Source organism: Protopterus annectens, chromosome 7.part0 (genome assembly GCF_019279795.1).
Source record: "Protopterus annectens isolate FY-2018-M chromosome 7.part0, PAN1.0, whole genome shotgun sequence".
Classification (NCBI taxonomy): domain Eukaryota; kingdom Metazoa; phylum Chordata; order Ceratodontiformes; family Protopteridae; genus Protopterus; species Protopterus annectens.
In genome coordinates this window covers 627,943,176-627,957,958 of record NC_056739.1, presented here as the reverse complement: position 1 = coordinate 627,957,958, position 14,783 = coordinate 627,943,176, and the positions used below count along the sequence as shown (strand labels likewise).

General features: G+C 40.3%; 1 protein-coding gene across 1 annotated transcript in view; it reads left to right on the top strand.

Moving 5' to 3' along the window:
* Positions 1-14,783, top strand: part of HDC (histidine decarboxylase) — a 908,850-nt gene that overhangs the window by 333,669 nt on the left and 560,398 nt on the right. Inside the window, exon 4 of the mRNA XM_044076311.1 lies at positions 3,473-3,616. Within this exon, the coding sequence (XP_043932246.1) occupies positions 3,473-3,616 (144 nt within the window). The remainder of the gene's footprint in view (positions 1-3,472; positions 3,617-14,783) is intronic.

The window sequence follows — 14,783 nt, the reverse complement described above, 5'->3', positions numbered from 1 at the left end:
TCGGCTTTTCCCGTTAGGGGTCGCCACAGCGGATCATCTCTTTCCATTTCTTCCTATCCTCTGCATCTTGCTTTGTCACACCAACCGCCTGCATGTCCTCTCTCACCACATCCATAAACCTTATCTTAGGCCTTCCTCTATTCCTCTTACCTGGCAGCTCCATCCTTAGCATCTTTTTCCCATCATCCCTCTTCAGCACATATCCAAACCAACGCAATCTCGTCTCTCTTGCTTTGTCTCCAAACTGTCCAACATGAGCTGACCCTCTAATATACTGATTCCTAATCCTATCCATCCTAGTCACACCAAGTGCAAATCTTAACATCTTTACCTCTGCCACATCCAGCTCTGACTCCTGCCTTTTTGTCAATGCCACTGTCTCCAACCCATATAACATACGTGGTCTCACTATCCTCTTGTAGACCTTCCCTTTCACATGTACCTGTCTGTCACAAATCATTCCTGACACTCTTCTCCACCCATTCCACCCTGCCCATACTCTCTTCTTCACCTCTCTTCCACATTCACCATTACTCTGAACTGTTGATCCCAAGTACTTAAACTTGTCCACCTTTACCAACTCTACTCCCTGCATCCTCACCATTCCTCTACCCTCCCTCTCATTTACACACATATATTCTGTCTTAGCCCTGCTGACCTTCATTCCTCTGCTCTCTAGAGCATATCTCCACCTCTCCAGAGTCTCCTCAACTTGATTCCTACTCTCACTACAGATCACAATGTCATCTGCAAACATCATAGTCCATGGGGCCTCCTGTCTGATCTCATCTGTCAACCTGTCCATCACCACTGCAAATAAGAAAGGACTCAGAGCTGATCCTTGATGTAATCCCACCTCCACCTTAAACGGATCTGTCACTCCCACTGCAGTCCTCACCACTGTCACACTACCCTCGTACATATCCTGTACCACTCTTACATACTTCTCTGCCACTCCCAACTTCCTCATACAATACCACAACTCTTCTCTAGGCACCCTGTCATATGCTTTCTCCAAGTCTACAAAGACACAATGTAACTCCTTCTGACCTTCTCTGTATTTCTCCAATAACACTCTCAATGAAAACATTGCATTTGTAGTGCTCTTTCCTGGCATTAAACCATACTGCTGATCACTAATCATCACCTCCCTTCTTAACCTAGCTTCTACTACTCTTTCCTATAACTTCAAGCTGTGACTGATCAGTTTTATCCCTCTGTAGTTACTGCAGCTCTGCACATCACCCTTGTTCATAGGTTCATAGGTTCATACTAGGCTATCTGCCCGAGGGCATTTACAAGCCTAGCCCATAGTTTTGTGGCTTACGCCACCCCTTTAGTATGGGGAACTATACCCATTATTTTGCTGTGCCTCTGTCGAGCAGTGACACTGAGGTAATCCCTGGGGTATATCTGCTATCTCCCATCCATTGGTCAAGATTTCTCTTGAACAAGGCCAGCGAGGTGCTCTGCCTCACATATACCGGGATTTTATTCCACAGCATAGGGAGTCTTTGGGTGATGAATCTATCCCTCCAGCACGTCCTATTAATAGCCGTGTCGAGGTTTAAGTTGTTCTTAAAGATAGGTACCAAAACACTTTTTCTCCACTCCTCAGGCATCCTCTGACTTTCCAAAATTTCATTAAACAATCTAGTTAAAAATTCCACTGCCATTTCTCCTAAGCACTTCCATGCTTCCATTGGTATGTCATCTGGGCCAACAGCCTTTCCATTCTTCATCCTCTTCATAGCTGTCCTTACTTCCTCCTTGCTAATCTGTTTCACTTTCTGATTCACTATCCCCACATCATCCAACCTTCTGTCTCTCTCATTCTCTTCATTCATCAGCCCTTCAAAGTACTCTTTCCATCTACTCAACACACTCTCCTCACTTGTGAGTATGTTTCCCTCACTGTCCTTTATCACCCTTACCTGCTGCACATCTTTCCCAGCTGTGTCCCTCTGTCTAGCCAATCGGTACAGGTCCTTTTCTCCCTCTTTAGTGTCCAATCTCTCATACAACACTCCATACGCCTTATCCTTAGCTTTTGCCGCCTCTCTCTTTGCCATGCGTCTCATCTCCTTATACTCATGTCTACTTTCTTCATCTCTTTGACAATCCCACTTCTTCTTCACCAGCCTCTTCCTCTGTATACTCTCCTGTGCTTCCTCATTCCACCACCAGGTCTTCTTGTCCTCCTTCCTCTGTCCAGATGTCACACCAAGCACCTTTCTAGCAGTCCCCCTTACTAGTTCTGCTGTAGTTACCCAGCTATTCGGTAACTCTCCACTGCCTCCCAGTGCCTGTCTTAACTCTTCCCTAAACTCCACCTCACAATCACCCTTTTTTAACTTCCACCATTTAATCCTTGGCACTGCTTTCACACTCCTCCTCCTCTTCTTGATCACCAACGTCATCCTACAGACCACCATTCTATGCCTGCTCCCTCATCACTGAGTTTCTTAAAAATTAATTATCATCGTCCAGTGGTCAGCTGAAGACTTTTCCTTTACAAAACCCAAATGTTCCTCCCCAATTACATATGGCAGATATTGTTCCATCCTCCTGACTAGAAATCTAGTCATCATTTTTTCATCTGTGCTGCACAAAGAAATTGGCCTGTAATTACTTGGATCACCACCCCTGTACATAGAGCCATTACTGTTGCTTCATATGATTCCCCAAATCACTCCCTTGTATAAAACTGTTACCATTGCTTTGTACACAGAGCCAAGAAATTCCCCTTTCGTCTGGATTTCATTAAACTCTTCCATCATTCTCTCATCTGCAGTCCTACATTCTTGTATAAATATATGGGGAAACCATACAGACCCTTGCTTTATCATGCTTAAAATATCCAATCACATCAAGTACCTCAGCCACTCCAATACCTCATTCAGCATCTAAAAAAGACTGTGATTACAAAAATTATTTAACTTTCTATTGCAGATGAAGCATGTATCTTCTTCGTGGCATAAAGATACAGCAGGTATTTGAACAGATCACATACTGGTGTTCTGTCGCTTTCATAAGCATGATGTCTGTCCTATGCAACTGCAGAAACTGATTTATGTGTCAGCTTTTATAGTCCCCTCAGCCTCAGCAGCATTTAGATGCACTGCATACTGCTACCATAGACATTGAAAGAGAATAAATAAGAACCGCTTTCAGGTTTTAACAAGCCAGGATGAGTGCACTGTAGTTGTTATACAAGTGGTCTAGTCAAACAATTGACACTATAAAAACTTAGTTATATTTTTTGTCTGCATGACAGTGCAGTGACATCACAGCCAACTAAACTACCTAGTGTGGCTCTTACATTATATAACATTTGTGTTCAGAGTCTACACTTACACAACCCAGCAAAGTATGTTGTGTTTTTATATATAGAAATGTAAAATGTAGATAATGATGAGTACTTGCCTTTTGATGAACTTTGTAACACAGTATATTTTATGCAATTTTAAAGGCACACTCCTCGGTGGAAAAAGCTGGTCTAATTGCCCTTGTGAAAATGAGATTTCTTGCCACAGATGAAAACTTTTCTCTGAGAGGTGAAACACTGAAGAAAGCAATTGAAGAAGATCGAAAAGAAGGATGTGTGCCCATCTTCGTAAGTCATGATTTCATAAGTGTCTACATGTTGTGCACACAGTCATTACAATTAAACTTCTAAGCAGAAAGAAGCAGAAAATAGCAAAATACTTCAGATGTTGCATCCTTTAAAAATAATTGAGTTTTGCTCAACTTTGAGACATCCAGATTAAATGTAGTTATACTGTGGAACAATGACTGAACGATGCTAAATATTAGTAAATAACTAAAACTTATCATAGAATGTATTACATCTTTTAACAGAAATCAACAGTTTGATATAATGTTTCATGAATTTAACTCTGCCTCTTAAAAATAAGAAGTTCAAAGATTTCTATATCCTTATGTTAGGTTCTACTATACTGCATCAAAATATGTAAACACAGTAGATAATGTTTCACCGTGAAACTTGTTACATTAAGTACAGATACTCTTTCATACTCATATTCTGCACTCATGAAAATGTGTAACAAAAGCAAACATAAGTGTTTTGGGAGAGGGTAAGTCCACCTGCAGCCCTCCATTGGGGGCTTTACCTACTACAGCTCCCTTACCTGCATATTCTCATTCTAAGTTTGTTTCAAGTTAGAGAAAGAGTGCTGATGATTAAAATATATAAATCATTATTGTTGCTTCACACTGTTAAGTAAAATGCTAAAGCAGAAATATCTGGATAGATTTCTTCAAGCAAAATTATTTCAGACATTACTTCTATGCAAGCTAGGACATAAAATATAATTGTGTCCTATGGAATTATTTCATACATTGCTTCTTATGCAAGATAGGCCGAAAATATATAATCATGTCCTGTGAAATTATTTCAGACATCATGCAGCATTTTGAGATAAGAACACATAGCCATGCTTTTTTGCTAGGCTGCAGTGTGAACAAAAGCTACTGTCAGACATGGTATGACTAGAAACGTTGTAAGGGCAAATGAATAGACCAGTGTTATGTTTTGACCTTGATTTATAACATGTTCTGTATGAATAATGTATTGTCAATCAAAAGGAAATTTATTGGACATGAGAGAATGAGAAATGTACGCTTAGAAATGGAGAACTTTCCAGAAGGATGATGCATCAAGTTATCATTTAGATCTTGAAAAGAATGTTTATTGGATAATGTAACAGTCAGATAAATAGTATAAATTTTAATTTCAGAATATTACAAAAGAGTCACCTAAACTGAGGAACTACTGATTTTGCACTTTGTCTGTATTATTTACATTAGCCTTTACCTTGTCCTGATTAGATTCACTTTTGTGATTCTCGTGATGCAGTCATTATGTTCATAAAATAAATCTTATTTTTTATGACATGATTTTGTCTCAAAAGATTTTATTTGAGATGAACTACCATCAGATTCACACGTCACTACAAAAAGTAGCAATCAATGCACAAATGGATAAATTGCAACTTAACCAAACTAAAAACTACCAATATCATCTCGAGCAAATGATTGTAAACCCCTTGTATTAATGTACTTGAGAACTAAGAAATGTGGTTTTATAAAACCATATTATAGTTTTTCTTTAGCTATTTAGTATGTTGTGATGGGGTACCTCTTTCCTGATATCTCCTCCACTAACCCTTGCTCTTTGAATTGAGAGTGAATGAGTCTAGATGATCTGAGTGATTGAGGCTTGGGGAAAAGGTGGGAAGAGATTCTGGCCTATCTAGAAGATGACATCATAAATATCGAACAGCTGTCCCACAAAGGACAATAGAAAAATCAGTTCTTATTTTTCTTCCTTGTCTTCCTAGAGCAGTGGCCATTGTTTCTTAGTTTCCTGTTAGATTATAAGTTTACCAGGCTCTGACATTCTCTAAATGTTGAACTCCTAAAGACAGAAAGCAGAAGCAATCAAACTTCGGGGTCGTGAAGGAGACTGAAAACATTGTAAGGATGCTGTGCCCTAATATAAGCTACTAGGTTGTCAGAAGTAAAATAATTGACCTGTAAGAAGTTAGAATTTCTTGTAAGTAAATCATACTCTTAAGCAGAATCTCAGGATAACAATTATAGCTGAATGCCCACCTATTTAGGTTCATAGGTAAGTACTAGGCTGGCTGTCCCTGTAGGCCATTTTACGCCTAGGCAATTTCCCCTTTTGCGCTCAAAATAACCTATCCCATTTGGTTATATATTGGCTTTATCCATCCCATAGTCGATAATTATATATTACCCCTAATGAGAATAATGGGGATCATACCATACAAAATTTGAGGTGACTTAAGCACAGGATAAAGCATTTAGGAGCTATCTTTTTCCATTAGTAATGTAGTAAATTTTCAGTTTCCCATCCCTAGCTCTAAGTTTTGCTTGAAAATGGACAGGGATGAACTTTGATTATGTGGCTGGGGAGGCTGTTCCACAGCATCATTATCCTCTGTAAAATACACCTGCCCCTCCAGACTGTTCTGTTGATGATGCAAAAGAGGTTTAGATCCCTAGACAGAGTTATTTATGATGTTTTTTGACTTGCTGATGTGCAGTGAATCCATCAGTAATGGGTCAGAGAATGCATTGTATACCAGATCACCTCTTAGCAGTCTATAGGATACTGAGTATAGTGACATGGCCTTGAGTCGGCCCATGTAGGACATGTTGTTCAGGCCTTGTAACTTTTTAGTAAGGTATCTCTGTGATCAATACAGTTGTAGCATGTGTCTGGACAGATAAATACCAAAGGCAGTGTAATATTCAATGACTGGCCTAATGAGGGCTGAGTAAAGTGGGACAATGACATCCCTGTGCAGTATAGAAGGATTTTATTACTGCAATAGACACATTGGTCACTGTCCATATAAATTCCCAAATCCCAAACAATTGAGTCAACTCTTAGGGGCATATTGTCAGTGTCATATTTCCCTGGAAAGATGACTTCCCAAAGGATACAATAATGCATTTTTGGCCTTTAGTTTCAGACCATGATCTTGACACAGATGTTTATTTAAGAATAACGTTTCTGTAGTATGGCTAAGTAATTTGGGGATTCAATGACTGTTCCTAGCTTGCAGTCATCTGCAAACTTAGTCAGCCAGAGCCCTTTGGTAATAGCTTTTACTTCAAAAAAGTAGATACCAAACATGAGAGGTCTCAGGACAGAACCCTGGGGGACTCCACTGTTGATTGATCTTTTTGTGGAGGAAACTTCCCCATTTTATTATCTTTACCCTATCTGTGAGCCAGTTAGCAGTCCAGGGGGTGACATAGGTTTCTTTCACCCAATTTATTTAGCTTTTCTACAATGCTTGAGTGGGTAATTGTGTCAAAAGTTTTGACCAGGCCAAGGTATGTGGAGTGTACTGTTTTGCTTTCATCCATTGCTTTAGTGACCTTTCCAAAAAATCCACCAGGTTGAGTAAGCATGACCTGCCCCTAATGAATCCACATTGAGACAAATCCAGTGTTTAGAGGTTCACTATGTCCTGATTGATTAATTCCATGATAAGTGTTTCCATAGCTTTGCATATGTGGCTAGTCAGTCTTATTGGTTTGTAATTGCCTGAGTCTGTGCAAGGACCACCCTTATGTAGATGAATGACTGTCAAAAACATTTATCAAGGTTGAGATTGCACTGTGTTGTTAGGGGCATGGCTATATTGTGCTTCATGTTGTTTAACATGCATCCAGGGGTATTGTCAGGACCCATTGATGTGGTATTTTTAGCTTTTGATATTACTTAACGCAGCTAACATATGATGATAATGATGATGATGACGACTGATGATATGTTATTTGTTATCATAGCTGATAATCCTTGCTGCAGTCTTGCTCAATTCCAAGTTTGGTGTCTCTGTTTTCTGAGCTCACACTTGGTGGCGTTCTTTGTCCAAAGTGTCACTAAGCTCCTGTTCTGCTATATTTGCTGTTGTTCCAGTGCAGAATGTCAGCATACATTTTATTCATGACTTTTCAATGCAACTGATCTATGTATATTTGTATGTTTTATGTTGTGCTATATTTTCTGTTTGCACTCAGCAGATGATCTGTGCCATTTTCATAATAAATTGTACTTTTGAGAATGCTCTATATATGTGTATTCTGAGCTGAGCCTGTCACTGATCGACTAGCATCTAGTACTGCTATCAGCCACTGCGAAAGCTATGGTATTATTAGAAATGCAATTATTGTCAGGATGCCATTGAGGAAAAAAATCACCACCATGGATGGTTCAGTGATGACCCTCCCCCAACAGGCGCTTATATCCATGCTAGGGATACCAGATATGAGGGGGACAAATGATCTCAAGAGTGCTAGAAGGAGGCTTGATGGCTGATGGACAGGACATAGAAAGCATACAGAACAAAATCTACAGCCAGGCACCTCAAAGTGTCATATACTGTTGTCATTGGCCCATATTTTTGAGATACTCATAAGGTCCACCCACCCCCCATTCTGTATTATTACTTGTGGTTCTGGCATCACATAATGTCCTCTCTCCCCTCCTGCATCACTGCCTGCAGGTCCATATCTCCCTACAGACTCCTTATATTACATTGTTACATTGTAATACATAAGCAATAATGCCTAACAGGGTGAGTGATAATATGCAATTAACGCCTGCCCAGGGGCGATATGAGGCCTGATGCTGCAGGCAGAGGGCCTCTACACCCCTAGCAGGCAGAGGGCCTCTACACCCCTAGAAGTGTGCTAATTACAGATTAACACACACCCTGCAGGGCATTATTGTGCTTAGAGAATGGCCACTCTGTAAAATTGATGTGTTTTACTTACTTATTTTTTTAAATACTGTCGCTCGTCCAGTCAGGATAAAACAGAAGAACAGTTGTGGGTTCGGTTCAAACAGCTTTATTATATACAAACACATCAGGACTGAAGCTTAGTAACTTAAACTTAGATAAACTTATAAACAGACTGACTACTGTACTCATACATGTTAACACTCTGGCTGTTCTATCAAAATGGCACTGCTTCCTGGATGTGCTTTCTATTTATATGCATGTGCCCTCACTTTGAAATGCGTCTTAAAGTTACAACACACACACTCTGTTCTACATCCTCCCTCTTGGAGAAATAAGTCATGCACTGAAAATGACAACATTCATTGACATGAAATTGTACAGAAATTATCCTTTGACATGCAGTTATACAGAACTAATTCTTTGACATGCAATCATACAGAACTAAACACAAATAAAACAATCATGTCCAGGTTGCTGTGTATTTTATACTAGGTCTAGAAATGTGCCCTGATCATGTGACATAAAAATTAGAACTGGGTCTAGCAAAAGGGACTACCTTTAATGAATGTTCAACTTCAGGGACATCATCAGGAATGGGAATAGGTACTGAGACATGTCTTTCAACAGGAACATCGTCTGGGTTGCTGTGAGATCAAGAGTCTATCACAGGTGTGGTGCTGGATATTGATTCAGATACCAAAAGAAGATGCCTGCAATTTCTTCTGTATTCTATGCCCTCAGATTCCAGTAAGTAGGATCTCATCTCGGCACATATACCTCTCACTTGACCAATTTGTTCAAAACCTTTCGCCATTTGCATCCTCACTATCCCTCCGTCTTTCAATGGACGAAGAAATCTGCTCATTTTAATATAGATAGATGTCTGAAAGGAATGCTTTTTAAATAGTTGGGCTTTGATTGTTCTGGTGTTTTTAGCATTAGGCACCAACACACTGGAACTGATAGGCAAGGTTGCTCTGGTTTGCCTAGATAGAAGTCTCTGAGCAGGCAAGCCAAGTAAGTTGTCATGGCATATATTTCTGAGATTAAGCAAATTCAAGAAGGTATTGTCAGACTTTGACCTCTCTAGTAATTGTTTTGCACTTTGTACTGCATGCTCAGCCAGGCTGTCTGACTGTGGGTATTCTGGACTGCTAGTAATATAGATAAAGTTCCACTGTTTTGAAAATTTCTGAAATGACTGACTGGTAAACTGGGTACTGTTGCTAGAAATAACTTTGTGTGGACTACCATGGACTGAGAAGTGATGTTTCAATTTAGTAATAACAGTACTGGATCTTGGGTTAGGTAGCAGATCGATCTCAAACCAGTTCGAATAAGAGTCTATCAACACTAAGTAATTCCGATTGTTCCACTCAAATATGCCAGTGGCTACTGTTGACCAAGATAGTTCAGGAATCTGGCTTACCTGAAGTGGCTATTTTTGCAAATGCGGTTTAGTACTATTGCATACTGAACAAGATGAAAGTACTTTATCAATGTCTTTCAACAGAGAAGGCCAAAATACTAGTCCTCTCATCCTTCTTTATGTAGCTTCGGAAACTGGTTGGCCACGATGCAAAATCTGCATATATTCATGTTGTAATGAAGTAGGAACAATGACTTTAGGACCTTTGAAAATTATACCATCGTCCACCAACATCTTATCTCTGTAAGGAAAATATGGTTGCACTTCTGGTGGTACACAAGATTGTTTTTGACCGCCATCCAACACTGATGAAGTGGTTGAGCGTTTGCAAAGCTGGATCACTTTTTATGTTATCTCTTAGCTCATCAAGTCTTCTGGTAGAAAAATTACGCACTTCTATAACACGGAAGTCAAAATTCTCTGCATCAAACTTTTCTGTGGTATTTCTGGGTGATCTGGATAAGGTATCAGCCAGATAAAGAAGTCTGCCCTTTGTATAGTTCATTTTGAAGTTGTACTTTTGTAATCTGAGCATCATTCTTTGTAGTCTTGCTGGAGCTGTTTGTATAGGCTTCTTTAAAATAGTGACTAGAGGCTGATGATCAGTCTCAATCTGGATAGCTCGGCCATAAATATAATCATGGAACTTTGAGCATTCAAACACAATTGCCAGATGTTCCTTCTCAATCTGAGCATACTGCATCTCAATTTGGGTAAGAGTTCTAGCCACATAGGCTACTGGTCTGCCATCTTGAAGAATAACTGCACCAAGACCAAACTTTGAAACATCACAGGAAATAAGTACAGGTTTGTGGACATCTTAGTATCTTAATGTAGGTGGACTGGCAGGTTTCTGTTTGAGGTCATCAAATGCTCTCTGGTGGTGTTCCAACCATGACCAAGCAACATTTTTGCATGTCAGCCCTCTTGAAGTCTGGTATAAACTTGCCCAAATTATTAACCATACCAAGGAAATGTTGTAAGGCTTGGACATTGTCTGGAGCTAGCATCTCAAGAATGGCTGTTGGTTTGGAAGTGTCTGAATGTAAGCCTTTACTGGTAAATAAATTACCTACATAAGTAACGTCTGGTAGCCTGAATTTACATTTCAGAGGAATGAGCTTTAAATTCACTTCATGCGCTCTGTCCCGAACTTTCCTGTGGTTTCTCTCATGCTATGCATCACTATTACCTTTAACTAGTAAATCATCTACTCTTATAGCACACAGATAACCTGAAAAAAATGCTCCATTGCACAAAGAAAGACTTCACTGACAGAATTTATTCCAAAAGGCATTCTGAGAAATCTGTATCTACCAAGTGGGGTATTGAATGTAGTCAGCAGTGAAGATTTGTGATCAAGCATTACTTGCCAAAATGAACTCCTTGCATCTAAGACAGAAAAAAACAGTGGCATTTGGCATGAGGGTAGCAACCTCCTTGACTTTACGCATAAGATGGTTCCTAGGTTCATAAGTATATACTAGGCTAATGGCCCTGGAACCTTTACAAGCCTAGCCCATAGGATTACCCTTGGATTGTGCCACCCGACCTTAGTTCCCACTGCCTCTGTTGAGTAGAACCACTGGAGTGATCCCTGGGGTGACTTTTCTAATTTCCATCCACTCATCAAGATTTCTCTTTAAGAGGGCCAGTGAGGTACTCTGCTTGACCTGTATGGGAAGTCTATTCCAGGGCATGGTCAGTCTCTGGGTTATGAACCTGTCCTTCCAGCATGTTCTGTTGATTGTGGTAATGAGGTTGAGGTCTCTGGAGCGTGTGGTGCGGAGGGATTGGGATTTCTTTACTGTAGCATTTCTAATAGAGCTGGGTCAGACATGGCTTTGTAAGTCAAGCAGAGATCGCCTCTAAGTAGGCAATATGAGACAGAAAATAGTTGGAGTTTTTTGAGTCTATCCATACAGGACAAGTGTTTAAGGCCTAGGATCCTCTTTGTGAGGTACTTTTGTGGCCTCTCCAGTTATTGCAGGCGTCTAGTGAGGTACATGCCAAATGGGGCACTGTACTTGATGATTGGCCTAATGAGGAAAGAGTAGAGGGAGACAATGACTTCTTTCTTTCTGGATGTAAAACCCTTAGTAATGAGATGTGCCACATAGAAGGACTTTCTGGCCACAGTGGCAATGTGGTGGTCAAAAGAGAAGTTGCTGTAAACCTGTGTTCCCAGATTTCTTATAACGCCTTGTGTGTTTAGTGGACTACCATTGATGTGGTAATTCAAGGGAACCAGGTTTTCCCAAGGGGAATGATGACACATTTTTTGGCATTGAGCTTAAGGCCATGGTTCTGGCACCAGTCGTTGGTTTCAGTGAGGCCTTTCTGTAGGATTTCAACAGTTGGGGAGTTAATAATAGCTCCCAACTTGCAATCATCTGTGAACTTTGTCAGCCAGAGTCAATTCCTGTTGGTCTGGACTTCAGACAAGTAGATACCAAACAGGAGAGGACCCAGGACCGAACCCTGTGGAACTCCACTCTTGACTGGTCTGCAGTCTGACTTGGAGTCAGCTACTTTCACACCGTGGGTTCTATCTGTGAGCCAGTTTGCAGCCCACCTAGTGATATAGGGATTGATGCCTAGCTTAGTGAGTTTTTCTATGATTCCTGAGTGGGGAATGGTATCAAAGGCCTTGGCCATATCAAGGTTGTCTGTATGAACCACCTTGCCTTCATCCACAGCTCTTGTGACTGACTCAAAGAAGTCAACCAAGTTGAGCAGGCATGAAATACCCTTCACCAAACCAAACTTTGTAGGATCCAGAGTTTGGAGATTCCCTATATCCTTGTTTATTAGGTCCATGATGATGCATTTCATAGCTTTGCATATCAGACTTGTCAGGCTAATGGGGCAATAATTCCCAGGGTCTGTAGTTGCTCCTCCTTTGTGGAGAGGGTTGACTGTAGCAGTGTGCCATTTGGTGAGGACAAAGCCTGAGGTGAGGTTGTGATTAAACAGGGCACACAGGTGAGGTGCAAGTTCACTCTGTAGTTCATGTAGAACACAGCCAGGGATATTGTCAGGTCCCATAAAAACTGTATTCTTAGCCTTGGAAAGTGCTGTTTTAACCTGTGCAGCAGTAATACTGGGTGCCTGGCAATCTACTGGTATTGTGATTGGTCATTTTGGGGGGTAAAGTTGGCACTGAACCTGTCTATTGGCAATATCTGTTCACTCAGTATAGGATGCTCCATTGTACAGTAGCTCAGAGGAAATCTGAGTATTGCCACAGAAATTCTTTACATAACTATAGAAGGCTGTATGGGTTGTCTTTACTATCTGATGAAATTCTGTTTTCATAGCTAGCTTTAGTGTGGCCTCTTTAATGCTTTATTTGAGTCTCTTGGGTCAATACATATTCTTATTTCATCTGAATTATTCTTATGAGCAACTACCATGGAAGACACCCATTCAGTTGGTTTTGGGACTGGACAAATCACACCTTGTTGCACCATTTTATCTACCTGGAACTTGACTTTGTCCTGCATAGCTATCGGAACTTTTCTCATGGGTCTGACCACTGGACTGAACTCTGGGTCTAATTTCACTGAAAGTTTGCCTAAGCTTGTCTGAAAACTTCTGCATACTCTGAGAAAATAGCATCGGCGAAACTGGAACTAGGACATGTGCTTACATGATGGACTTCTTTTGTAAAAGAAAACAGTTTCATTCTTAAACTGTCTCTGAGACCTAATAATGACTGCACAGGTTTTCTGACTACATAAAATTGCAAGCTGTAACTGTTCCCAGCTGAACAGCATGAGAGCACTAATGAACCTTCGGTTTGAATCTCTTCACCTCCAAAAGCAAGAAGCTTCACACAATTGGCCAAATTAAATTGTTCACCAGCTCTTACTCTAGCAAATGTTTCAGCTGACATAACATTGCACTTTGAACCACTGTCTACTTTGAGCTCCGTGGGTTTACCATTGATCAGGACAGTACAAAAGACTTTGATCTTTGCAAACAAATCTACTGCATTAACCTTTTCACTGACCACTGATAAACCATCTACATAGAAAGTAGAGTTGCAGCTTTCTACATGATCAACTTGCTTTGTGGAGTGACCGTTCTTAATAAATGAATGAGGCTTACCTGATTTACTAAACTTTTGAAAGTGGGTCCATTTTTTACACTTGTGGCATTGCTTACCAGATGCTAAGCACTTCTCTCTTTTATACTCATGACTGGCACCACAATTATGACAGTTAACAATAAGGCTTGACTTGGGTTTTGCTGACTCACCCTTGTATTGCACTGACCATGTCCATTTTACTAAGCTAGACTTAGAACTTGCTGGAAATTTACAGGTTCTCCCTGGGAAGCCCACAGGGGTTGCAGCTGCCATGTACTTAGGCCTGTTTCTGCTAGTCACATGCTGCATGCTGTCTACATTTGCTGCTGAAACCATACTCATCACTTGCAAGCATATCTGTGTGCTTTTCTATAAGCTCATGGACTTGACAAATCTCTATAGCTTTGCTCAACATTAAATCACTGTGACAAAGCTAAATCTTTCTCACTGCAGCATTAACACCACACACAAGCCTGTCTTTTATTAACTCAAATAACTAAATCTGCACATTTTAGCCTTGTTTCTCAAATCAGTAATATAAGCTGCAAAAGGTTCTCCTGGCTATTGGTCTCTTGTATAAAATAGGTGCCTCTCCAATATAACATTTTTCTGGGGGTTACTCATTTCTATAAATTTAAGTTTCAAGCATTCAAGGTCCTCCCTTGATTCAGCTTGTACAACAATATGGCAGTTCTCCCCTTCTCCTGCATATACTGCTGGTGAATACACAAACAAAAATTTTCTTTCAATGGCTTCTGACCCCATTAAGTTAAGCAAAATAAATGCTCTTGTGCATGCATCTTTATTAGAAAAGGCTGCTTGTATAAAAATATTGTAGTCCTGCTCAAATACTCTCCAATTCTCTACAATATTATGATCAAACGCAAGTGAACTGGGTCTGCGAAATGCCTCTGCCATCTGTGTTGATACACACAGTAATAAAGACCCTTGA